Raw genomic sequence first — 26,187 nt, 5'->3', positions numbered from 1 at the left:
CTGAAGATGGCTGAATGAATGTTTGTGACAATGTATTGATGAATGCTAATTAATATTTTAATGCATTTTAATTCTAAACATTTTAAGTAATTAGGAATTTAGGTAAAGAACTTTGGCAACCCTAGCCTAAAGTGATGCTCATGACCTCAGTGTTATAAGGTTTTCCTGTTAAAAATTAATATACCAACGAAACTGCATTACTGGAGGATACGTGGTTAAGCAGTGCATAGTTCATATTACTTTAATTTTAATTCACATGAATTATTACTTAAAATTGCTTAACTAATATGGGAAAATTATCAGGTAATGGTTAATTGATTTATTTCTAACTGGTTAGTGTAATGCTTAATACTCTGTTACTTAGGGAATCATCGATATTCTTGTGAGTATAAGTACATGTTTTTTCAGTCCTTGCTGATACCGAAAATATCTCCGCTGTGTTTCTGTAGGAGTTACTAGCAGGAGAAAGAGCACTCTGATTTGAAACTGAAACAGTACAATGAAATAAAATAAAATGGAACTGATTGAGGAACCTATGGAACTTATTTAGGGGGGCACGGTGGCTTAGTGCTTAGCATGTTTGCTAACACCTCCAAGGTTGGGGGTTCACAAAAGTACTCTGCTCTCATGGATATCAAACAATTGCAAACAAAACACAGGCTTATCAAAAATAAATATATCTTTGTTAAATTTGGGTGTGCAACAATCATTGGCACCCTTTTAGTCAATACTTTGTGCTACTTCCCTTTGCCAAGATAACAGCTCTTTCTTCACCTATAATGCCTGATGAGGTTGGAGAATACATTGCAAGTGATCTGAGACCATTCCTCCATACAGAATCTCTCCAGATCCTTCAAATTTTGAGGTCCACACTGATGGACACTCCTCTTCAGTTCACCGCACAGGTTTTCTATGGTTTCAAGTCAGGGAACTGGGATGACCATGGCAGGACCTTGATTTTGTGGTCAGTAAATAATTTTTGTGTTGTTGTTGATGTATGTTTTGGATCATTGTCCTGCTGGAAGATCCAACCACGGCCCATTTTAAGCTTTCTGGCAGAGACAGTCAGGTTTTCATTTAATATCTGTTGATATTTTATGAGTCCATGATCCTAACAAAATGTCCAGGTCCTCTGGCAGAAAACCAGCCCCAAAACATTAAAGATCCACCACCATATTTAACCATGGGCATGAGCTACTTTTCCATATGGCTACCTCTCTGTGTGCGCCAAAACCACTTCTAAAGTTTATTGCCAAAAAGCTCTATTTTGGTTTCATCTGACCATAGAACCCGACGCCATTTGAAGTTCCATTAGTGTCTGATAAACTGAAGACGCTTGAGTTTGTTTTTGGATGAGAGTAGAGGCTTTTTCCTTGAAACCCTTCCAAACAACTTGTGGTGATGTAGGTGACTTCAGATTGTAGTTTTGGAGACTTTCTGACCCCAAGACACAACTAACTTCTGCAGTTCTATAGCTGATGATTTTTTTGGCCAATCAAATCATTCTCTTCACAGTGCATTGAGACAATAAACCCAGCAAACAATTCGACGTCGAATAGTCGGCGAAAAGTCGCAAAGATTTTCGTCGATATGATGTATAATCAAGCCGCAAAACAGGAACACTTTTATACGCATTTTATCGTCGAAACCAAGCCTTTAAATGTAATGGCTGTAAGCGGATATCAGACGTCGAAACGAAGCGTGATTTCAACGAAACCGTCGTAAATGGCACACTTATATAGTGCTTTACACTGTGTCTCATTCACCCATTCACACACACACACACACACACACACACCAATGGTAGCAGAGCTGCCATGCAAGGCGCTAACTTGCCACCGGGAGCAACTTGGGGTTCAGTGTCTTGCCCAAGGACACTTCGGCATGTGGAGTCACGTGGGCCGGGAATCGATCCACCAACCCTATGATTAGTGGACAACCCGCTCTACCAACTGAGCCACAGCCACCCCTGACTTACTGTTAAACAAGCATTTAAACATATTAAGCATATCACATGTTGTGATAATATTTGGAATATTTTAATCAAAGTATAATCCAATCAAAGTATAATCTTATCACCGATGTATAAGATATAAGAGAGTATACTCTCTTATATCTCTTGTATCATGTACTGTCCCCTATTATCGCTCACATTCAAGCGCGATTTCAACCACTATCAAATCAACTTTCGTATTTATTAAACGTGATTTCGACCACATATTAGCAACGAAGGGATTGCGATTTCAGAATTTTTTATGCAGGTATATAAAATAAACAACATTTCTACACGTCATGGAAATGCCTAGAGTATAATCTACTTTCTACTTTCTACTACTTTTACATACCAGTTCAAGATATAGCCTAAATGTACAATGAAATCCAACATGGTTTAGGGACGATATCTGCGCATGTGCGTGCTTAGCTTCGTATGTTTGGTTTCGTATGTGCAGTTTCGTATGCAAGAGATTTCGTATTCCCGTAAATTGGAGAATACGCTATCAAAAAATGAAATAAAAATAAATCTTAGTGAACAATGAACATAGCAGTAACTTCATTAATCAGTTTTTTTCGCATAATTTCAAAGTAATATAGTGCTTCAAGAATGTTAACATTGTTCAAGCTTCTTTTTTTACATATATTTGACGTCGATGATTTTTTTCATTGTGATCAAGCCTCTTTTCGACTACCTGTAGCTTTCATTTCAACGCCAGGGGTTCGATTGACTTCGTCAAAAGCGCGTTTGTGTTTGCTGGATAGACACACATCCAATTCCAGTTTGATTCATAACATTTCCAGTTGACTGGAACTTCTTAATTATTGCCCTGATGGTAGAAATGGGCATTTTCAATGCTTTTGCTATTTCCTTATAGCCACTTCCAAATTTTGTGAAGATCAACAACCTTTTTCTGCACATCACAGCTATATTCCTTGGTCTTACCCATTGTGATGAATGACTAAGGGAATTTGGCCTATGTGTTACCTCATATTTATACTTGTGTGAAACAAGGAGTCATGGTTGAACAGTTTCCTGTTCCTAGTCACCCAGGTCTACTAAAGAAATTTAAATATCAATAGGAATATACTTCAAATATATTTTTCTCATCTGAATTCATAGGGGTGCCAGTAATTGTTGCACACCTATATTTAACAAAACCATTTTTTTTTTATAAACCTGTGTTGTGTATGCAATTGTTTGATATCCACTATAGCATTTTTGTGAATTGTGTGAGCAAAAGATCAAAATGTTAAACAATAAAGACAATTTTTCACAGCCTTCTTTGCTCATATTTACCAAGGGTGTCAATATTAGTGGAGGGCACCATAGCTGTATTAAGTAACGATTATTAATGTAGCCTTATTGTAAAGTGTTACCCACTTGTTTTCAACATACATTAATACTTATATTTATTTGAATAAAGCCAGTAAAATCACTAAAATAATGAGGGACTGGTCTGATTCAAATAGGACTATTTTCAAATCAGCCTGACATTGTGGTCAGTTGTTTAATTACATAAAATAATAAAAATAAAACAAAAATTTTACAAAAAAAGCAAGATCTACCTAAAGAAGTAACAGCAGACAAGCCTTTGCTGCATCACTTCCTTTATGATACAACTATATGAGATAACTGTGAGAAATAGAGCTTTTTAATGGTGTTTCCTATTCAGCCTAGACAAGCCTGGCCTGTTAGGGTTATTTCACACCTGAAATGAGATCACATCTTTTTTTACCACAATGCTGGAGTTATTATATTATATAATCTGCTGTTGTAAAGCCTTTCTCTCTGCTACTGTCAACAGGAACACCTTGCCTAGATGAAGTAGCATTATTTGTTAATATTAGTTGATGGAGAACACACAATGATAATGGCTCCATATATACACACAGACACAGAAAGAGAGAGAGAGAGAGAGAGAGAGAGAGAGAGAAGGTGTCATTTGAAGAAGGTGAAGATGTTAATCATCCATATTCCCCTAATTAAGACACGCATACCCTATTAATTACTGCCTGGTTCTCAAACTAGTTATGGAGAAGCATGCTGCCAGACGTCATTTATTGTGAAAAATTAATTAGTGATTCATTTAAAATCGTGTAATAGGATAGTTCATCATTTGGCAGTTAAGTGTCTTTCTTTTGTTATACACGAACCTACCCGAACTTTTTTTTTTATATCATATAATATCAAATCATATTTATATCAAATAGAAGTGTATATCATGATCAAAACACAAAGACAAAACTTAAACAATATCAATAGGTTTTCCCTTGAACTGATCAGAGTTGATCCTCATCCGTGTTTGATTTATATGCTGACAGTATTTTTCTTCATTCTGCTACACCTTTCTTTAGATGTGGGCTCTGTGGAGGGCCTGGCCTACCATCGTGCATGGGACACAGTGTACTGGACCAGCTCCACTACATCCAGCATCAGCAGACACACAGTGGACCAGAGCAGGCATGGAGCCTTCAGAAGGCAGCCTGTAGTCACCATGTCTGAAGATGACCATCCACATGTGTTAGCGCTGGATGAGTGCCAAAAGTCAGTAACATTCTGTTGGCACTTTTATACACCCAGCATTATGACCTATTACTTTAATAATAGTACAACAACTGGTAATTCTAATCAAAAAATGCACACAAAATCACTCCCACATTTTTCCAGAGTTAAAGCTGGCTCAGCTGGTTAATGATATTATTTTTCCATTCCATTGTGATGTCAAGAAAGTATAGCCTAAACGTAAACATTTTCAAATAGGCCTAAATTCCTGTGCAGAATTTGTCACTTCCTGCATAGAAGATTTGACGTTAAATATCTATAGCCAGGTTTTTGAAGATTGGGTGACAGCAGGAAAATCCGTGAAGATCCTACTATTCTGCATGCAACAAATCACACTCCAATCTTAAAAACGAATGCACATATTTGTGGTTAAATTCAGTGTTCTATTTTATTTATACCCAAGGCTTCCTGTAAGCAGAGTAGGATCTTATACAAAGACATTTAATGTTATTAACCATTTTTTTTTCACCTAACAGTTTACAGCTAAACACAGGAACACTGGAGCAGGAACGTAAAAATCGGTTCTGTTAAGAAAGACCCTGATTTAGAAAACTAAATCATTTGTAGACTAAGTTTTTCACATATTGGCGAACCTCTGCCCGTCTTTACTTCTGAAAGACTCTGCCTCTTTAAGATACTCTTTTTATACTAAATCATGTTACTGACCTATTGCCAATTAACCTCCAGTTGTTTCTTTTTAGTAACACTTACTTTTCCAGCCTTTTGTTGCCTCCGTCCCAACTTTTTTGAGACGTGTTGCATCCATCAAATTCAAAGTTACCTTATTTTTTCCTTAAAATGGTACATTTCCTCAGTTTAAACATTTGATATGTTTTCTATGTGATTCTATTGTGAATAACATATGGGTTTAAGAGATTTGCAAATCATTGCATTCTGTTTTTATTTACATTTAACACAGCATCACAACCTTTTTGGAGTTGGGGTTGTATAACATTTCCCACAGAATATTCTTTTTATTACTTTATTTATGATGATGATGATGATGATTATAACTATACAATTCTTGTGCAAAGAACTTTGATCAAAACTAAAAAAATTTTTAAAAAACTGAACCTGATTAAAGAACATTAAAATCCACTAATAAAGTCTTTTAAATTTATAATATAAAACATGACCTTTCTTATCCAATTGCTCTTGAATTCTCTTAAGCACATGTCTCTGTAGGCCTCAAGGACCACACAATCAGGCAGTGGTCATGTAATTTGACATTATGTATATGAAGTACAGACAAAGACTGGGGAATAAAAAGATTAGTCATAGGCTGGTTGGGACATCATCTTTTCTATCTATCTATGATTGTATTTATATAACAGGAATAGTGAAAATGAAAAGAGAAGAATTTAATTGGTATGCCCTCTTAAATGCTTTGACCTAAAAAAAATCTTTATGTAAATTATTTTCACTACAGATTAAAGAATAATTTAAAAAAAAAATCAGACTGAAGACGTATAGCCTCCAGCCCGTAGTGCTTATGCTGAGGACTGAGTCGTACTGCTATTCATATTATCTTCTGACCTTGGGTTCACTGACTAAATTAAACTTCCAGCCTCTGAGAGAATGTCCTTAGTTGGTAATTTGGTACATTTTAAGATGGACTACAGACTGCTGTTAATTAGAATATAACCTAGAATGATTAATTGGCATACACTGCCATGCATTTCACTAATATTCCATTAGTGTGTGGAAGCTGGACTTTTGTCAAAAGACTATTTGCGAAGACGGCCGTGAACTTACTGTGGGTCTCTGTATGCAGCATTTGAAGAGTGTTTCAGATCTGCTTATGGTATTGAATGTGCTTTGCTACTCTACTGAGTGAATGAGGATAATTGATTTCTATGTATTGGTTTTCAGTTGCTTATTTGTACCAGTGATGCTTTCAGCTGTTCTCATTTGAATTTTTCAGCCTGATGTTCTGGACTAACTGGAACGAGCAGCGGCCGAGCATCATCCGCTCCACACTGGCTGGGAATAATATAAAAGTGGTCATTAGTGTAGATGTGTTCACTCCTAATGGGCTCACTATTGACAACAAAGCAGAGAAGCTCTACTTTTCTGATGGGAGCCTGGGAAAAATTGAACGTTGTGAATATGATGGCTCCAATAGACATGTGAGTACACCTGCTTTTCAGCTTTCCATTCTTTAGAAAACTGATGGCTTTTATTGTAAAATTGAAATTTTACATTTGTGCCGATTATCACAGGGCAAAAATCTAAGCAGCATGACATGAAATGAGCCTCTAAAAGTGTTTTACAGGAAGCAGAAAACACATTAAGTGTGTTTTACAATTCAGTACCCTAATTAGATGATTAATTATTTAGCTGTGAGGTTTTAAAGATTTAGGGTATATTTCACTTGTTTCGTATAGAGGGCTGACACCGAAACACAATAACATGATAGTGGTGTAGATATAAAAGTGTTTTAATGACCAAACAAAGGTCCACAGTTAGTAATTAGCATTCACTGACACACTGTGTTGTTCACTGTGCACAAGATCAATTTAATTATGATTAATTGTCCCTAGAAGGAACTTCCTTTTCCTGATTACTGGAATAAGTGCACTCCTTTAGCCTTCAAGCTGTATAGTAAATCTCTCTACAGTGATTTTACTGCATTTCAGTTTTCAATTTGTGCTTGGCACAACATGTTCTCAGCCCACCTCAATTAGTCATACATGAGCTGGAATGGCCAGGTCAGACTCCATAAGTATCTCACACTTCGGCCTCTCTGAGGTGCAATTCCAAAAACTTGGAGCTGCTAATGAAGGCTTACATTAATACCCCTACAGAACTAACCCATCAGCCAGCCAATTTAAAAGTGAAAAATTAATCAAAAGCTGTTGTCTTCACAGCTGTGGGTTCCTGGCACCACAGTAGGAGTCAGCCTCCCATCACTAGTGAAGGACACAGCGTGTAAGTGTCAACCTTTAGGAGCAAGTTTACACTGGACTCAGTTTGCTTCTTCACTTGGTGCTAAGTTTATTTCAGAATTGATCGCTTAAAGTGGACAACAAAAATGAACAAATGAATACTATCACATAGGAGGTCGTGTGTAAACGTACATGTCTGTGTGTTGAAGCTAACTGAAAAGTATGTTTGACAACTCTGCTGTTACATAAACAGAGATAATTGGTGTTGGAGTAGAAAGCTTGCACCGCAAATTTAATTTCTAGCCAATATGCTGCATCAAAAACCATCTGGCACCCCTCCCTCCCCCCACCCCAATCTTCTCTCCTCCGATCGCCAGTTGTTGTTTGCTCAAGCTGGGTTCTCTTAATCAACACCTGTCCTATTAATCCCGCTATGGTGGCGGGGCTAATGTGATCACGGCTACAAGCGTGTTTCTGTTAATGACTGAGGCTCCGGAGCCGCAAGATATCCTCCCGTCTCCAGCTCAGAAAGTCCCACAAGGAGTCATGTGATGTATATCTGTGTCCGCCACCATGACACCTGCATTAACACTAGCAGGATCTGGGCTAAACTGGCTGCTGGGGGATTATGCACAGACCGTGTCCTGTGCACACACATTAGTTTTAGCTTTCTCAAACACACATCCAGGATTCAGAATGGAGTTTTTCAGTGGTGCTCATTTTACATAGTATGCTACTGTATTCCCACTACATGTAACCTAGGCTATATCAGTTTGAATTTCTTTGAATGCAGGTTATTGTAAGGTCAGGATCTGGGATGTTTTTTGGTCTGGCTATTCATGGGAACTACATCTTTTGGTCTGATTGGGCACGACGGGCCGTGCTCCGAACAAACAAGTTTACTGGAGGAGACACAAAAGTGCTGCGAGCTGACATCCCTCACCAGCCTATGGGAATTATCGCAGTATCCAAGGACACCAATAACTGTAAGTGCTCACAAAATGCAGTTGTGACATGTTTAACTCGGAAATTAAACGCTCTTTAAATGTACATTATGTCAATGACAGAAGATGGCATTTGACTCATTTTGGGTCATTTTCCATCTCTTTGATAAGCATGGTACTGTGTAAACTAGCAGCTGGGCATCTACTGCTTATAGCTGTTTAGATCTTTAAGGAAGAATTGGAATGATAAATGATCATGGGCTTAATTTGCTGCGACGAAACCTTAAGTGGGAGATGTAATTAATAAAAAAGTAGCCTTGAGTCGCAAAGGGTGCCTCTGAAGTGTTGCAAATGTGAAAAGTAGGACATTGGGAAATGGGTTTAAGAGGCTCCCGGTGGCCTGTGTTCGCGAGCCTGCTGTGAGAGATTTTCGCTTCTCATTCATTTTATCATAGCAAATGATTGTAGCTGCCTGCCATCGACCGTTCTTGCCAAGGGAAAAGGAACAGTCATCAATGCGGAGGAGACAGGGCCATGAATCGACAGGTGTCTGATGTGCTGCTATTTTTAAAATCAGCACGTGTATCTTGATTTCAAGCATGACACTCCTCGATCCTGAGAATCATCACAGAGGGTTTTTTTCTGGATTGCAGTAATAAGATGAGATGCCAACTGTGTTGTGAAGACTCATTTCCATAAACATGCAGTCATTGTGCATTGAATTATTGATGCTACAATCATAGATGAGGGAGTTTTGCAGTCCACAGAGGCTCAGTTGCCATAAGTCCTTACTGTGATACTGTGTGTTATTCCAATGAGAGAGAAATTAAACTTTCGCCAGTGCTGCAGGTATTTATTAGTGTTAGGAAGACTTTTATTGTTTAACAATCATGCTTTTTTTCCTTTTTTGTTGTTTTGGCCTTAAAGATACCAGTTCCATTGGTTCTATGCACAGCATTACCTGTAGAGATATTATTTGATGGAAATGTCTTCCCCTGGTTTGCAGCAGAATATTGTTCTTGAGTTATTTAATGTAGGAACGCAAAGACCTTCAATTATTAAAGCTTCCTGACAGCAGCTCAGATGAGGTTAGCTTCATTCCCTTTTCACTAGAAATGTCATGGGACATGCATTGCTGTGTGTGTGTGTGTGTGTGTGTGTGTGTGTGTGTGTGTTCTCCAGGTGAGTTGTCCCCATGCAGGGTGCTGAATGGCGGTTGTGGTGATCTGTGCCTCCTAACTCCAGACGGCACTGTAAACTGCAGCTGCCGAGGAGAACGAGTCCTTCTAGATGACAACAGATGTGTGTGTAAGTTGTCATCAACTTGTTTTCTTATAGTTCTCTTCAAAAACACTCAAGAGGAGCAGCTGTAGAGCAATTTCTGTCTTTCAGTCCATGTTATGTCTTGAATCTATCTGTGTTGTTAAGGTTGTAGAACAAACCCCCCCCGACACACCACCCCCAGCAAACACACACACACACACACAAATGGTACATTCCATGTCATAATGTGATGTCCTGTGTTGCATAAATGCACAAATCTGCATTTCCAGCATCATTTAGTGTTCAGTCAAGAATTATAATGAGTGAAATGCTGCAGGACCTGGATGCATAACATTTGTATCTCCAAAATGGCTGCTGTTTGTGCACCATCCATGTACCACCTTTTTTTAACTATCTGTGATCAGTAATTGAGAATCTTGCAGTAAAAAAGGTATCTTTATTGAATCAGTTCCCGGATATCTACCTTAATAAATGTCTTTTGGGGGAGGTGAAAAGAGCAGTTCACAGCAAAGCCATCCAACATACCACAAAAGCAAAATAAGATCAAGGTAACAACGTTCCTACACAATGCATCCAGCATCTTGTAGAATCCATGCCCAGAGGATTTCCTGCGTAGTAGATTTTTCCTGTGCAAACGTTCCTGTGTAGATTTGTATGTGTATTAATCAGTTTTTGAAATCAGATATTAAAGGGATAGTTTGAGCAAAGGTGGAGTTTATACAGCCACCTCCTTCCAACCCAAAAATTCAGTAAAGACTATCAAATAAAATGTGTTTGGTCTGAGGTTTGCTTCTTTCCATTTTGGACTGGAGCGTCAAAGCTGATGTATCTAACAAGTAAGGGACACTTATAGTCTCCAATTAGCCATTAGGCAAACTACATCTGTGAATAAACACTTGCTTTAAAAGATGTTTGTACATAATCAGCATAATAAAAAATAATTGTGCAAATAAAATTGGAGCTACAGTATATTATCAGTTCCAACAATCAATTCCACTTCCAAACTTTGGAAATCTGAAAGCAACATCTCCTACTTGAGTGATCTTATTATTTACATGTGCAATTTTGTATGATGTTAATCTGTTGCCTAAAATTACTGTATACTATAATTACAGTATACTAGTTTAATTATATATAATTAGTGTCAGAGCTCCAGTGCAAAACTATAGCTGTAAATATGAAGACAGCAGACAGGTCTTGGCTGATTAATTCCACTTTCCGCAAGTTGAATACTGTAAAAATGTCATTTCTAACCAAACTAGATTTTCCATGGCATGTAATTTATAATGAGATTTAATTTCACATTCCCCTATTTATAGAGGAGGAACTGCATTCTTTATGATCCTATTACCTTTATTTGAATATTTTATGGGCCTGGGTTAATGAGAGCTAAGGTTCAGATGGACAACTGGACAACATTTTCTGTCTTGTTTCTTCAGCTGAAAACTCCACTTGTAGCATTCACAGAGAGTTTGAGTGTGGAAACGGGGAGTGCATCGATTACCAGCTTACCTGTGATGGAATCGCTCACTGCAAAGACAAGTCGGATGAGAAAATGCAATACTGTGGTGAGTGATTTTGTCTCTTCGGCGTTGGTGAGAGTAAACTTCAACCTCCAGAGCACTTAATAAAGTGAACATGAGATTTCAGAGCCTGCAACCAGGGCAGCAAATGAATGTAAAAAAAGGAAGAAGCAAATAAAGGACCGTGTGAAGGTCAGGTTTTCACACTGTAAAAGATTCCTTTTGCTATTTCTCATCACACTCATCATAGATAACAGGAGCTGCAGAAAGGGCCACAGACTTTGCTACAACAGGCGCTGTGTGGCAAATAATCACTTTTGTGATGGAATTGATGATTGTGGAGACAACTCGGATGAAGCTTTTTGTAATAGTAAGTATGAGTTTCAATACAACTGCAAGATCTTCTCATATTTTATATGAATACTCATATTATTTAGGTACGCTAGAGCTGTTGTCATATATTGTCGATATTGGCACCTTCCATTTCAGGTCTATCATGCAGAAAATTTTCACAATACATAGGAAACTTAACTATTGATCACAGAATTTTAAGAGTATATCCTAAGTTAAACAACATGAATGTCTCTTTTCACAGAAGGAAAAACACTCTTGACAATGATGCTGTTTCTTATAGTCATCTTATAAGCTTATAGAAGCTTCATGCACTTTTCTTTCCACTCCAATATATCCTAACTCTTCAATGTTTGGAGGATTTATTTTACTGACAGCAGATTTCAGTTCTTTCCAAAGGGTTTAAATTGGATTGAGAGCAGGAATCAATTGAACACTTTTCCTTTTCCCTCTTCCTTTTGTTCTTTTGGACCTGTGTTTGGGTCATTGTCCTGCTAAGGCCCCATGATAATTGACCAGTACCTAATTTGCTGACACTGGGCACATTGTGTTCTAAAATGCCCTGGTAATCTTCTGATTTTATGATTCATTAATACTTTCAGGCGTCTAATACCAGAGGCAGCAATGTATCCGCTCAATATTATGGAAGCTCTGCCATATGTAGTGAGGGTGTTCTTTTCACAATTTTAATTGTGTCTGAACTATATCACTGGTCTGCACTGCTGAAGAGCCCTAATTTGGATTCATCAATCTGCAGAACATTTTCTCTAGAAAGATCATGGTTTCTCTCGGTAGGTTTGGATATCTAGTGTGTTCCTCTTTGATCCTCAACCATAAAGCCCTTTTCAGCTTAGTGTGTGGTACAGGTTGATACCATTGTCTGAGATCACTCCAGGTCAGCTTTAATCTCTTTGGATGTTACAGTGTGTGTAATGATTTCCAATAGTTTGCACCAGGCTTTGAGAATTTGTTAGGTAAGCCCACCACATTGAAAGGTTCATCAGCTCAGAACTATTTTTGATTTATATATATATATATATATATATATATATATATATATTTATATATATATATATATATATATATATATATATATATAGTGTGTGTGTGTGTGTGTGTGTATAAAATGAGGTCTTTTTAAAGATTAAAGCCATCATTGATTGGTCAATACATGTCATGTAAACACTGACAATTTACTACAGATGAATCAACTAACAAATGGCAATCTATTTTCTATCATCAAACTAATTTGAATAGTATACAATCTATTTTCATACTTCATTTGCCAAAAAGCAACTGAGACAGTAATGTTGACAGGAGTCATTTTTAAGGTGATAAAGAAATGTATATGTAAAACAAAAAAAAAAGTTTAATCGTAGTGTAATTGTTTATGCATACTTTGCACATTATTTGCATTATACATTAAAAAAAGAACAATTTTAGTACCATGCCCTTCCATGTTATGCAAATGTTCTAGATTCATGTTGTACTTATGGAGTAATGGAAACTCATTGTCACTGCATATCAAAGCAGTAACCTCACACATGCTCTACTGTAATCACAGGTCCCAGCATTTAGTTTGATTCTTCTCTGTATAAGTGAAAAAATTCTCTTTTCAGATTTCACATGCTCTGCCTCTGAGTCATCATGCCAAGATGGAACTTGCATACCAATATCCTTTTGGTGCAACCAGGTCATCGACTGTGCCGATGCATCTGATGAAAAGAACTGCAGTAAGAAAATAGTGCTCAGAGAAATCTGTCTGCATATCACGTTCATTACAAAATGCAGAATATCCATTTTTGGTCATTTTGATAATATTATTTTTTTTATTCGACCCTATATGATTGTTTGTTTGTTTAGCTGGAACAGAGTACATCCATCAGTTCTGTGGGATTAAATTATTTATTAGGCTTGACATTTTGAAATAAAATAACGTATAGTAATAAATAGGATCAAAGTTAAAGCATAATACATACAGATATAATACATAATACATACATAAAGCATTACATAATACAATGGAAAAATAACATTAAAATAATTAATTTATATAAAATAGTCATCTTGGGATACTAGCAGCTTTCTGAGGATATAGATCTGAATATAATACAGTATAAACAACATAGAGTTTGTGTGTGTGTGTGGACACAATATAATATACAACATAATATACACACTGTGTATACACAGAACAGTGGCAAGAAAAAGTATGTGAACCTTTTGGAATTTCAAGGTTTTCTGCATAAATTTGTAATGAAATGTGATCTGATCTTCATCTAAGTCAAGGGTATTGACAAATATAATGTGTCTAAAATAATAACACAAAAAAATTCTGATCTTTCATGTCTTTATTGAGAACAGCAAAAAAAAACCTCATAGTGCTTGTGGAAAAAGTATGTGAACCCTTGAGTTAATGACCTGAAAAAAGCTAATTGGAGTCAGGTTTTAGCACACCTGGAGTCTCGCTAAGAAAATGAGTTTGGAGGTGTGGACTACAACTACTTTGAGATAAAAACCCCTCAAACTTTTGGAGTTTGCTCTGCACAAGAAGCACACGCTTATGTGAGCCATGCCTCACCAAAAAGAGCTTTCAGGAGATCGACAATCAAGAATTGTTGATTTACATAAAGCTGGCAAGGATTACAAAGTGAATTCAAAGAGTTTAGAAACAGTTAGGCAAACATTTTACAAATGGAGACACTCTGGGACTGTTGAAATCCAACAAGAAGTGGGCGCCCAGTCAAAATGACACCAAGAGCACAATGAAGACACATCATTGAGGTAAAGAAACAACCCCAAATGACAGCCAAAGATTTGAAGGCATCATTGGAACTGGCTAACATCATGAGTATACAATACGTAAAACATTGAACAAGCAGGATATCTATGGCAGGACACCATGAAGGAAGCCACTGCTTACTAAAAAGAACATTGCTGCATGCCTGAAGTTTGCAAAAGAGCACACTGACACTCCACAGCGGTATACAAAATGTTTTGTGGACTGATGAAACTAAGATTGAACTATTTGGAAAGACCACACAGCACTACATCTGGCGTAGAAAGGGCACGGCATATCATCATGAAAACATCATCCCCACCGTAAAGTATGGTGGAGGAAACATGATTTGGGCCTGCTTTGCTGCATCAGGGCCTGGCCAGCTTGCAATCATTGAGCTGAAGATGAATTCCCAAGTATATCAGACAATTCTTCAGGATAATATGAGAATGTCTGTACATCAGCTGAAACTGTGTAGAAGTTGGGTGATGCAACAGGACAACGACCCAAAACACCAGAGCAAGTCCACAACAGAATGGCTTCAGAAAAACAAAATCCACCTTTTGGAGTGGCCAAGTCAGAGCCCAGACCTCAACCCAATAGAGATGCTATGGAATGACTTGAAGAGAGCCATACACATGAGTAGTCCAAAGAATATGACGGAGCTAAAGCAGTTCTGCCAGGAAGAATGGGCTAAAACTCCACCTGAATGATGTGCAGGTCTGATCCACAGCTACAGGAAGCACATGGTTGAGGTTATTGCTGCCAAGGGGAGTCAACCAGTTATTAATTCTAAGGGTTCACTTACTTTTTCCACTGCCATTTTGAATATTGAATGAGTGTGTTCAATAAAGGCATGAGGGATCAGAATTTATTTTCTGTTTTTATTTTAGACACATCATATTTGTCAATACCCTTGACTTAGATGAAGATCAGATCACATTTTATTACAAATTTATGCAGAAAACCATGAAATTCCAAAAGGTTCACATACTTTTTCTTGCCACTGTATATTTAAGTATTTCCACTGGATGGGATCTTCTGTTACTTTCACTTTTTCCTTTACATGACCTTTGTTTGATTATTACATTGAGGCTGACGCACACAAAAAAGAATCTAAATTGTCTAAAGATCCAGTAACTGTTCAGTCTACATCAGTTTCACTGTAAAAACTTTAAATTACTGCTAAAATGATTTTATGTTTATGGAACTGATGTGTAGCATGTTAGTTTGATAAAGCCCTCAGGCACTGAGATTTAATTCTACTGGTATATATTGCACCTTTTTAAAAACCAAACGTGGTGTATAGCACATTTTGTGTGGGGAAAAAACTCTTCTTTTAACTTCTTAAACAAAAAGGTAGACTTGATTAGTACCTACTTGTATTGACCCGTAAGCATTCCATTATGTTGATAAAAGCAAAAACTTGGGGGACATAATGCATTCTGTAAATAAAAATTAGCAAACTTCGATTTGTTATATGGTCCCCTCCACTAATATTGGCACCCTTGGTAAATATGAGCAACTAAGGCTATGAAAAAGTGTCTTTATTGTTTAACCTTTTGATCTTTTGTTAAAAAAAAATCATAAAACTACTCTGCTCTCATGCATATCAAACAGTTGCAAACACAACACAGGTTTAGCAAAAAAAAAAAAAAATCTTTGTTAAATCTAGGGGTGCAGCAATTATTGGCACCCTTTTAGTCAATACTTTGTGCTACCTCCCTTTGCCAAGATAACAGCTCTGAGTCTTCTCCTATAATGCCTGATGAGGTTGAAGAATACATGGCAAGGGATCTGAGACCATTCCTCCATACAGAATCTCTCCAGATCCTTCAAATTTCGAAGTCCACGCTGATGGACTCTCCTCTTTAGTTCACTCCACATGTTTTCTATGGTTTCAAGTCAGGGGACTGAGATGGCCATGGCAGGACCTTGATTTTGTGGTCAGTAAACCATTTTTGTGTTGATTTTGATCTATGTTTTGGATCATTGTCCTGCTGGAAGATCCAACCACGGCCCATTTTAAGCTATCTGGCAGAGGCAGTCAAGTTTTCATTTAATATCTGTTGATATTTGATAGTGTCCATGATGCCATATATCCTAACAAAATGTCCAGGTCCTCTTGGAGAAAAACAGCCCCAAAATATTAAAGAGCCACCACCATATTTAACCGTTGGCATGAAGTACTTGTCCATATGGCTACTTTTTGGTTTCATCTGACCATAGAACCCAATCCATTTTAAGTTCCAGTAGTGTCTGGCAAACTGAAGAGACTTGAGTTTGTTTTTGGATGAGAGTAGAGAAACCCTTTCAAACAACTTGTGGTGATGTAGGTGACTTCGGATTGTAGTTTTGGAGATTTTCTAACCCCAAGACACAACTAACTTCTGCAATTCTCCAGCTGTGATCCTTGGAGATTTTCTGGCCACTCGAACCATCCTCTTCACAGTGCGTTGAAACAATATTGACACACGTCCTCTTCCAGGTTAAGTCATAACATTTCCAGTTGACTGGAACTTCTTAATTATTGCCCTGATGTTGGAAATGGGCATTTTCAATGCTTGTGCTATTTTCTTATAGCCACTTCCCATTTTGTGAAACTCAACAACATTTTGTCGCACATCACAGATATATTTCTTGCTCTTTCCCATTGTGATGAATGACTAAGGTAATTTGGCCCATGTGATACTTCATATTTATACCCCTGTGAAACAGGAAGTCATGGTTGAACAATTTCCTGTTCCTAGACACCCAGGTGTACTAAAAGATTTAAAATATCAGTGGGAATATACTTAAAATATATTTTCTCATATGAATTCATAGGTGTGCCAGTAATTGTTGCACACCTATATTTAACAAAGATATATTTGTTTGGATAAACCTGTGTTGTGTTTACAATTGTTTGATATCCATGAGAGCAGAGTATTTTTGTAAAAAAAATTTTGAATAAAAGACCAAAAGTTTAAACAATAAATACAATTTTCACAGCCTTCTTCGCTCATATTTACCAAGGGTGCCAATATTAGTGGAGGGCACTGTATATCCTATTGGAACAAGATAGATATAATTACACGTTAGCACTTCATAAATGTTTTCTGTATGTAAAATAGTTACAGATATGTTGCTAACTTGTTGATAGCAGTCTCATTAACAGTATATGTTATTGTCAAGTTTGCCTTGTGTGTTTAGAACCCATAGAGAAGTATGGCCATTGGTTGGTAAGAAAAGTACTCAACAAATTGTACTGTTTTCTCAGGCAGCACCGATTGCTCCGAGTTCTACAAAATGGGGGTCGCAGAAAAGGGTTTCATCAGTTGCAATTCCACATCCTTATGTATTCACCCTTCCTGGGTGTGTGATGGAGCCAATGACTGCGGGGATTATGCAGATGAGATGAACTGTCAGGGTAATTCTCTCCTTTCTGTGCTCTACAGCTTGAGTAAGTCAGGTTCTATTAAAACCAAATTAATTTTGTCAAAACACTGTTTATGAGGAGTGTAATGAAGCAGAGACGAGCCCCTGTCTTTCTCGTCATGCTTCAGCAATCACCAAAGGTGCTTAAAGGGGTGAATAATCTCTGGTAATTGTCACTGCTCACCAAGGGCAGGAGGATTTGAAACACTTTCAAAGAGCTTTCTTCAGATTCACTGAGACACAGATGACATGCCAGTGAGTTCAGTGTTTATTGTGTGTCAGTAACATTGGAAATAGGAGAGAACTAGAAGAGAGTTTATCGGTTTCTATGGAGATACAGTACACCATGCTTTTAATATGGATAAGATATACCTCCAGACAGGAGTTTCATTTATTTGGCTGCAAATGAAAAACAGCTGGTGTTTCATTAAGTTTTTGCAATGAGACATCTACCAAGGGAGAGATAATGACCAGAACAACCACTGAACATCCCATATGGCAAAGCAAACCAATGTTCATGGCTCACTCTCATAACCAATTCAAAATTTTCTTCTCTGTTTTACGATATCCCAGTATCCCATGGGCCCAGGTGTGAGGAAGGCCACTTTGCCTGCCCCAGTGGGAACTGCATTTCCAGTGTCTGGCTCTGCGATGGCCAGAAGGACTGTGAGGATGGAGCTGATGAGTTCCAGTGTGGTAAGCAGGGCATATTCCTTCACTGAGATCCTGTCAGAGTTTGATTTCTCATTTGGAGACAGAGATTAATGTCCATCTATTGAGACCAACTTTGATTGCAAACCCTGATTCAGCTGCAAATAGCGAAAACACTATGTATTAATAACCATTGAATTCTCAAAGTTTTCCCAGAACATATAGGAACTGAAGACCCTATTGATTTCTAGTTTCTCTTACTACCATTTTCACCTAAATTAATGAGCAAACAGATTCAGTTGTGCTTACATTGGTGCAGTTGGTTTATGCAGGTGACAACACAGTAATTGCACTTGGGATGGACCAAAACAACAGGGTTGTCTCAGAACGGTTCCGTCGTGGTGGAGAAATGTACGTTATATTGGCTACTGTCTCATTAAGGCAGTAATCAATTACTCAGGGAACAGAGAACCTTCCCTAATATGTGAATAGATTTTGATTTATTTATTTTTTTGGCAGAAGCTGGCACTTCTGTTCACATCACAATGACAAATTAGGCAATTGATTTAAGACAGTGTAACTCTGAGTAAATAACTGCACTCTTTTTTTGCGGTCCAACATCCTCTCTAGACACTTAAAGAAACAGAGAAAGGTCAGCTATGGAGCAGAACCCGAGTTCAAGTATATTGCTCCAGGGCAAAACAGTGGAAAGTCAAATTAGAATTTTGACAGCAGTAATCCTCCAACTGCCATCCCTCAGCTACTTCTCTCAGATGCTGGGGTTCAAACCAAGATTTCTTTACTCTTATAATGTTGTGGACAGTCGTCCCACCCACAGAAAAAATGTAAAGCCCCTAGGAAAAATATGGAGAGCACTTGTACTCTTGTGTAATGTGCTTGCAGCTAGTAGAATTAGTTGTTTTCTCAAATGACAAGAACATGCATTCCCCTTCCTATTATCATATTTAAGTTTACAAACACTGAAAGGTTCTCAGAGGGTAACCACTCAGAGCCACTCAGATTTACACAAGTTATCACCTAATTAAACCGAAGAGTTGTTCACTGTAAATTTAGGTGTATGTAGTGAAGTAAAACACCCTGGCGCATCTTACGCATAACAAAGGTTTAAATGGTTTATGAATTAAATGCTTTTGTAGCTTTATGGACACTATAGGGCCAAATGTTTGTGGACACTTGAGCATCACAAAGTTGGAAGCACCCAATCTTTGTATACAGTATAATTGCTCCTGTGCACAAAGTGCGGTCCATAAAGGCATGGTTTGCCAAAGTTGGAGTGGAAGAACTCGAGTGGCCTACACAAAAACCTGACTTCAACCCCACTGAACACCTTATACTATTACACATTTGCAGTCAAGGGTTTTAATGCACCTACACTTAAAAAGGCTCTCTTTATTTTTCTATATAGAATAATAGTGTAGGCATCAAAACTATAAAGTTAAGACATCTACACCGATCAGCCATAACATTAAAACCACCTGCCTAATATTGTGTAGGTCCCCCTTGTGCCATCAAAACAGCTCTGACTCATCGAGGCATGGACTCCACAAGACCTCTGAAGGTGTTCTGTGGTATCTGGCACCAAGACATTAGCAACGGATACTTTAAGTCCTGTAAGTTGCGAGGTGGGGAATCCATGGAATGGACTTGTCTGCCAGATGCTTCATCGGAATGAGATCTGGGGAATTTAGAGGCCAAGTCAACACCTTGAACTCTGTTATGTTCCTCAAACCATTCCTGAGCAATTTCTGCAGTGTGGCAGGGCGAATTATCCTGCTGAAAGAGGCCACTGCCATTAGGGAATACCGGTGCCATGAAGAGACCACCTTCTTCCATTGCTCCGTGGTCCAGTTGGAGGCTTAACATGCCCATCATATGTGCTTTCTGCAGTGGACATGGGTCAGCATGGGCACTCTGACTGGTCTGCGGCTATGCCGACTTACATGCAGCAAGCTGCGATGCACTGTGTGTTCTGATACCTTTCTCTCATGGCCAGCATTAACTTTTTCAGCAATTTGTGCTGCAGTAGTTTTTTTTGTGGGATCACACCAGATGGGTTAGCCTTTGCTTATCAGGTGCATCAATGAGCCTTGGGTGCCCAAGACCCTGTCTAACCTAGGTACTAACCACTGCATACCGTGAACACCCCACAAGACCTGCTGTTTTGGAGATGCTCTGACCCAGTCGTCTAGCCATCACAATTTGGCCCTTGTCGAAGTCCCTCAGATCCTTAAGCTTGCCCATTTTTTACTGCTTCCAACACATCAACTTTGAAAGCTGACTGTTCACTAGCTGCCTAATATATCCCACCCCTTGACAGGTGCCATTGTAAAAAGATAACCAATGTTATTCACGTCACCTGTCTGTGGTTTTAATGTTATGGCTGATTGGTGTATAAGCAGCCTTGATGGCTTTGCATATTCTTGCCATTTTCTCAACCAGCTTCATGACAAGCCCCCTGGACTGCTTTACCAACAGCTTTAAAGGTTCCCACATGCTGTATATACAATCATGTGGAAAAATAAGTACACCCCATGGTAACTGGTTTTTTGACATATTTGGACAAGCAAACATTTGATCTTCTTTGAAAGAATGCCTATTAATAAAGTTGATGCACAATCAAGTGACACATAAAATTAACATTTTGTACTAATTTTCACAATTTTAATTAACAAAAAAAAGCTCAGTCACATGGAAAAAAGTAAGTACACCCCTACACCCTTCAAATCCATAAAATTATAATCAGGTGTTCAAGACTGGTTGCCAGTGATCAGAACCTGCTTAGGGAGTGCAGGTGGAATCTGTCTTATTTAAACCTCTCACATCTAGTGTGTGGTGTTCCCTTTGCTATTGAGGTGTGTGGTGTTCCCTTTGCTATTGAGGTGTGTGGTGTCTTCATGCCAAGGGTTCTGTAAGGCCTTCAGAATAAAGGTTATGGATGCCTATAAGTCTGGCAAATGATTTAAAAAGATCTCCAAATTATTTGAAATACATCATTCCACTGTAAGGAAAACAAATAGCGCCGATTTCAGACGACTGCCAGTTTGTCCAGGACTGGCCGTCACAGCAAATTCAGCCCAAGAGCAGACCATCTGATGCATAAAGAAGCCTCCAAGAACCACAACATTTCATCACAGGATCTGTTATTAAGTCTTGCAACTGTTCGTGTCAAAGTGCATGCTTCTACAATCAGAAAGAGATTGCACAAATTTAACCTGCATGGGAGGTGTGCCAGGAAAAAGCCTTTGCAAGACTATAGTTTGCCAATGAACATATAGGCAAAGACCAGGCCTTTTCGAATAAAGTGCTTTGGACAGACGAAGGCAGTCTGTCCGATTCAAAGTTGAAGTTGAACCGAAAGTGGACCTTCCAACAGGATAATGATCCTAAGCGTGCTAGCAAAGCCAGCAAGGAATATCTCAAAAAGAAGAAATTAATGGTTATGCAATAGCCTAGTCAAAGCCCAGATTTGAAGAAACCAAAATGGGGTGGGGTGTGGGGGGTGGAGTTGTTTGAAACAGGCAGTACATGCAAGAAAACCCTCAAACATCTTGCAACTGAAACAATATTGCATGGAAGAGTAGTCAAGAATTTTAGCAAGCCAATGTCAGAGACTGGTGGACAATTATGCAAAACGACTACAAGAAGTTATTTCTGCTAAAGGGGGCAATACTAACTTTTGAGGCCAAGGATGTATTTACTTTTTCTACAGAAGAATATCACATCTGTTGATGTTTCTGTTGAATAAATGATTTAAAAAGCTAAATTTCCTTGTGGTTTTGTTCAAGTATATCAACTTCATTAATAGGCACTGTTTTAAAGATGATCAAATGTTTGCTTGTCCAAATGTCTCATAAATGCCAACAATTTCCTTGAGGTGTACTTATTTTTTTCAAATGACTGTAAATCATTTAAATATTTTTTATTAGATGTTTACAAGGCAATTAATTAATCATTATTAATAATTAATGTAAACAAATGAGACAAAAAGCTCATTCCTAGGTTACAATCCTTGTCAGAACTTAAAAGGAATGTAGGAAATTCTATCTTGGAGAATTTTGAGGGAGTTCATCAGACCATCAGAAACAGTCAGGTACATGTTAATATCAGACCAATTTCTCCTGCTGTGACTGATCATTCCATTCTCCAGGAGGGAATCTGGTAGGTCTGCCTTTGTCAGCATAATTTTACTGCTCAGACAAAGAAATCTGAACCATGAGAAATCAGAATTGAAGTTTTTGAGGCACTCAGCCATTCAACTTTTTTTGTTTTGTCTACTTCTCCATTCTATGCCTACTTTTAAAGGGGCTTATATTCAAGAATATCTCTTAATCATGGCTTTTAAAGTGCTAGTGCAATTGGTTGGTGAGTTGTGCAAAAAAGATTAAGGCTGTGAGCTTTCAGGAATATTGTTTAAATATTGTTCTTACCAGCACAATACCATCTGATAGTCATTCTTGTTTCTAACACTATAAATATAAACAAGCTGCACTTTCACATTTACTAAGTGGTGATTTCATGTATTTCAAATTCAAAAGTTTATGAAAAGCCAGAGTCAACTTAACCAGGTTTGAGAAGGAAAATCTCTCAAAAATCACTAGAAAGACAGTTAACTGTGTGAGTTGTCTCTCATCTCTTATCCACCACTTCTGAACTTTTGTCATTGATAGATTCCTCCTGTCTATGGAACCAATTTGCCTGCTCCAAGAACAAGTGTATAGCCAAGCAGTGGCTGTGTGATGGAGAGGACGACTGCGGGGATGGAGTGGATGAAAGTGATGATCTCTGTGGTACGCACTGTAACAAATATTTATGTACTAGGTGAATGGTATCAAATCCCAACTGTAGGAGAAAACCACTAAGTATAGTGAAAATAAGATGCTGCCATTTTGATTAACCTGGTAATAAAAATCTTGTGATGTTAAGCATATTAATAGATGTTAGTAATAAATATTATTTTAATTGGATTGTAATGGAATATCGGAGAGATATTTACTGAACTGCCTTAAGCCCAGGCAAAAGGCAATTAAAGAAGCACACTTTCAGACTAGTTGAATAAAGATTAACTTTTTCTTAACTAATTTCCAAGATTTTTGTTCAAGCCCTAATAATATGCATATGAACCTTCTTAACACATTAAAGTATGAGTCTGGACAGCGAGGAGCAACAGCTTTACTAAAATGATTCATTTGTGTACAGGCTCTGTGACATGTGGCCCCGGATTGTTCAGTTGTTCTGGGTCTTATGCTTGTGTGCCCAAGCGCTGGCTCTGTGATGGAGAAAGGGATTGTCCTGATGGCAGTGATGAACTGGCAGCTGCTGGCTGTGGTATATATTTATTCATTTATTCATTCACTCATTCAATATTGGGATGTAGGAATAAATGCAATCATTTATTTGTTAAAAGTAGTTTACAGTATCACCTGGTTTCTGCTTGCAGCACCTAATAACACATGTGATGAGAATGCCTTCAGATGCCTTAACAAGGCTTGTATCCCCAAACGCTTTGTGTGTGATCATGACAATGATTGTGGAGATGGATCAGATGAGTCAGTTGAATGTGGTGAGTGTTACCTTTCCTTTTTTTTATTACTTAACTGTCTTGATTAGTCCATCTGCTATTATTATTATTATTATTATTATTATTATTATTATTATGCTTAATGCTGCAAGTGATTAAGGGGCCAAGCACTTTCTAGTCCCATCCCTTAGCAAGAGAGGAACACCAGAAGCCATTGAGACCATCAGTGCTTGTTCCCGAGGAGCTATACTAAATTTGATGCCGATATGTCAAGCCATTGCTGAGATATTGCCACACTTCCTGTTTTCAGTAGCTGTCTCAAAATGCAAATTAACTCAAACCTTATTTGTTAACATCAGGTCATGTTGCTAAACATATGAGCCAAGATTGGTTTCAATATGTAAAAGTGTTGCTGAGATATGCTCTTATTTCCTGTTTGGTGACTTAACCATCAAATTCATTTGTGTGTTATTGATGATATCTAAAATACAAGTTTGGTTGGTGCTGTGATCTAAATTTTGTGATTATTTGGACAAACTTTGACATGAATTTGATGACATAATTTGTAGGAGAAGCTAAAAAACAAAAATTGTTTGGCAAATCACAATTTCATTACATGAACACTCAGCACCTTCCAGGCAATCAACAGAAAGAAGAATCATGAGTGATGTTGAGATTTACTCATTTCTGAATTAATGTCCCCTAGGGGGGATTTAGTCAAAACGTCTGACTGGTTGTTTCTCAGGTGCTGGTCCTTCACTAACATATGAAGTTTGATCTGAATGCATCACACTGTTGCCGAGATATGCCCTCACTTCCTGTTTGGCAACTTCACTGTCAAATTCATTTGCACGTAATGAACAGACTGTATATAAAAAAATCTAGGCTTGTTCAAGTTGGTCTCACAATGTTGTAATCCAAATTACATATAATTGGATAAAAATTTGTAAGGGAAGAAGCAAAAAAAAAAATAAAAAATCAGGGTGGCAGAAAATCCAATATGGAAGAAATTAACATTATTGTATCCACTGACTTGACATGGCCAAAGAATCAGTGGAAAGTGGAATCAGGTTTCTACAATGTTGCATTGCAGGGTAATTATTGCTAATTTTTTCAAATATTGCTTTAATTAAATAAAAGTTTAATTTAAAAAAAACCTTATTATTATTATTATTATTATTATTATTATTATTATTGTATATGTTTATTTGTATTTATATATGTATATGTATTTTTGTTTGTTTATTTGTTTACACTGGAAATAGGGAGAAAAGGGTCTGTTATTTTAGTTTTTATTTATTTTTGTGTAGGAGAAAATGTAGTTTTAGATCTCCAAATGAAATACAACATAAAGCAAAGGCAACCTGAGTAAACACACAGTATAGTTTTTTTTTATATATATATAGTTCTTTTTTTTTTTTAAGAGAAGAAAAATCATCCAACACCTATTACCAATGTGAAAAACTTGCCCCCTTAAAAATAATTCCCTCCTTTAAAAATAAGTGGCACCTTTAGCAGCAATAACTGCAACCAAATTCTTCCAATAACTGGAGATTAGTCTTTCACTTACTTCTAGGAATAGGACTTCCTCCTATGCTTTGGATCATTGTTTTGCTGCATAATCCAGTTACGCTTGAGTTTCAAATTATGGTCTGAAGACCAGACATTCTCCTTTAGGATTTTCTGGTAGAGAGCAGAATTCATGTTTCCCTCAATTATTGCAATTGCTCAGGTCCTGAAGCAGCAAAACATTCCCACACCATCACGCTTCCACCATCATGCTTGACTGTAGGTATGATGATCTTTTTGTGGAATTCTGTGTTTGGTTTACGCCAGATGTAATGGGACACCTGTATTCCAAACAGTTCCACTTGCGACTCATCAGTCCACAGAACATTCTCCCAAAAAGTTTGAGGATCATCAAGGTGTGTTTTGGCAAAATTCAGACAAGCCTTAATGTTCTTATGGGTTAGCAGTGGTTTTCTTTCTCGCCACACTTCCAAGAATGCCATTTTTGCCCAGTGTGTTTCTGATAGTGGAGTCATGAACAGTGACCTTTATTGATGCAAGAGAGCACTATAATTCTTTTGATGTTGTCCTTGGCATTTTTGTGACTTGCTGGATGAGTGGTTGCTGTGCTCTTGGAGGAATTGTGGAAGGTCAGACACTTCTGGGAAGGTTCACTACTGTGCCGAGTTTTTCCATTTCGAGATAATGGCTCTCACTGTGGTTCTTTGGAGTGCCAGAGCCTTT

The 26,187-nt window shown here is 37.7% G+C and overlaps 1 protein-coding gene across 1 annotated transcript in view; it reads left to right on the top strand.

Annotated features, from left to right (window-relative positions):
- The window catches only part of lrp1bb (low density lipoprotein receptor-related protein 1Bb), a 331,362-nt gene that overhangs the window by 237,380 nt on the left and 67,795 nt on the right, over window positions 1-26,187 (top strand). The window contains exons 42-53 of the mRNA XM_053626734.1: window positions 4,351-4,540; window positions 6,483-6,687; window positions 8,240-8,432; window positions 9,573-9,698; window positions 11,114-11,242; window positions 11,448-11,567; window positions 13,168-13,281; window positions 17,587-17,736; window positions 18,318-18,440; window positions 23,084-23,203; window positions 23,613-23,741; window positions 23,854-23,976. Coding sequence (XP_053482709.1) covers window positions 4,351-4,540; window positions 6,483-6,687; window positions 8,240-8,432; window positions 9,573-9,698; window positions 11,114-11,242; window positions 11,448-11,567; window positions 13,168-13,281; window positions 17,587-17,736; window positions 18,318-18,440; window positions 23,084-23,203; window positions 23,613-23,741; window positions 23,854-23,976 — 1,722 coding nt within the window. The remainder of the gene's footprint in view (window positions 1-4,350; window positions 4,541-6,482; window positions 6,688-8,239; window positions 8,433-9,572; window positions 9,699-11,113; window positions 11,243-11,447; window positions 11,568-13,167; window positions 13,282-17,586; window positions 17,737-18,317; window positions 18,441-23,083; window positions 23,204-23,612; window positions 23,742-23,853; window positions 23,977-26,187) is intronic.

This window comes from Ictalurus furcatus, chromosome 6 (genome assembly GCF_023375685.1).
Source record: "Ictalurus furcatus strain D&B chromosome 6, Billie_1.0, whole genome shotgun sequence".
NCBI classification, from domain to species: Eukaryota; Metazoa; Chordata; class Actinopteri; order Siluriformes; family Ictaluridae; genus Ictalurus; species Ictalurus furcatus.
This window is presented reverse-complemented; position numbering and strand designations above follow the sequence as displayed.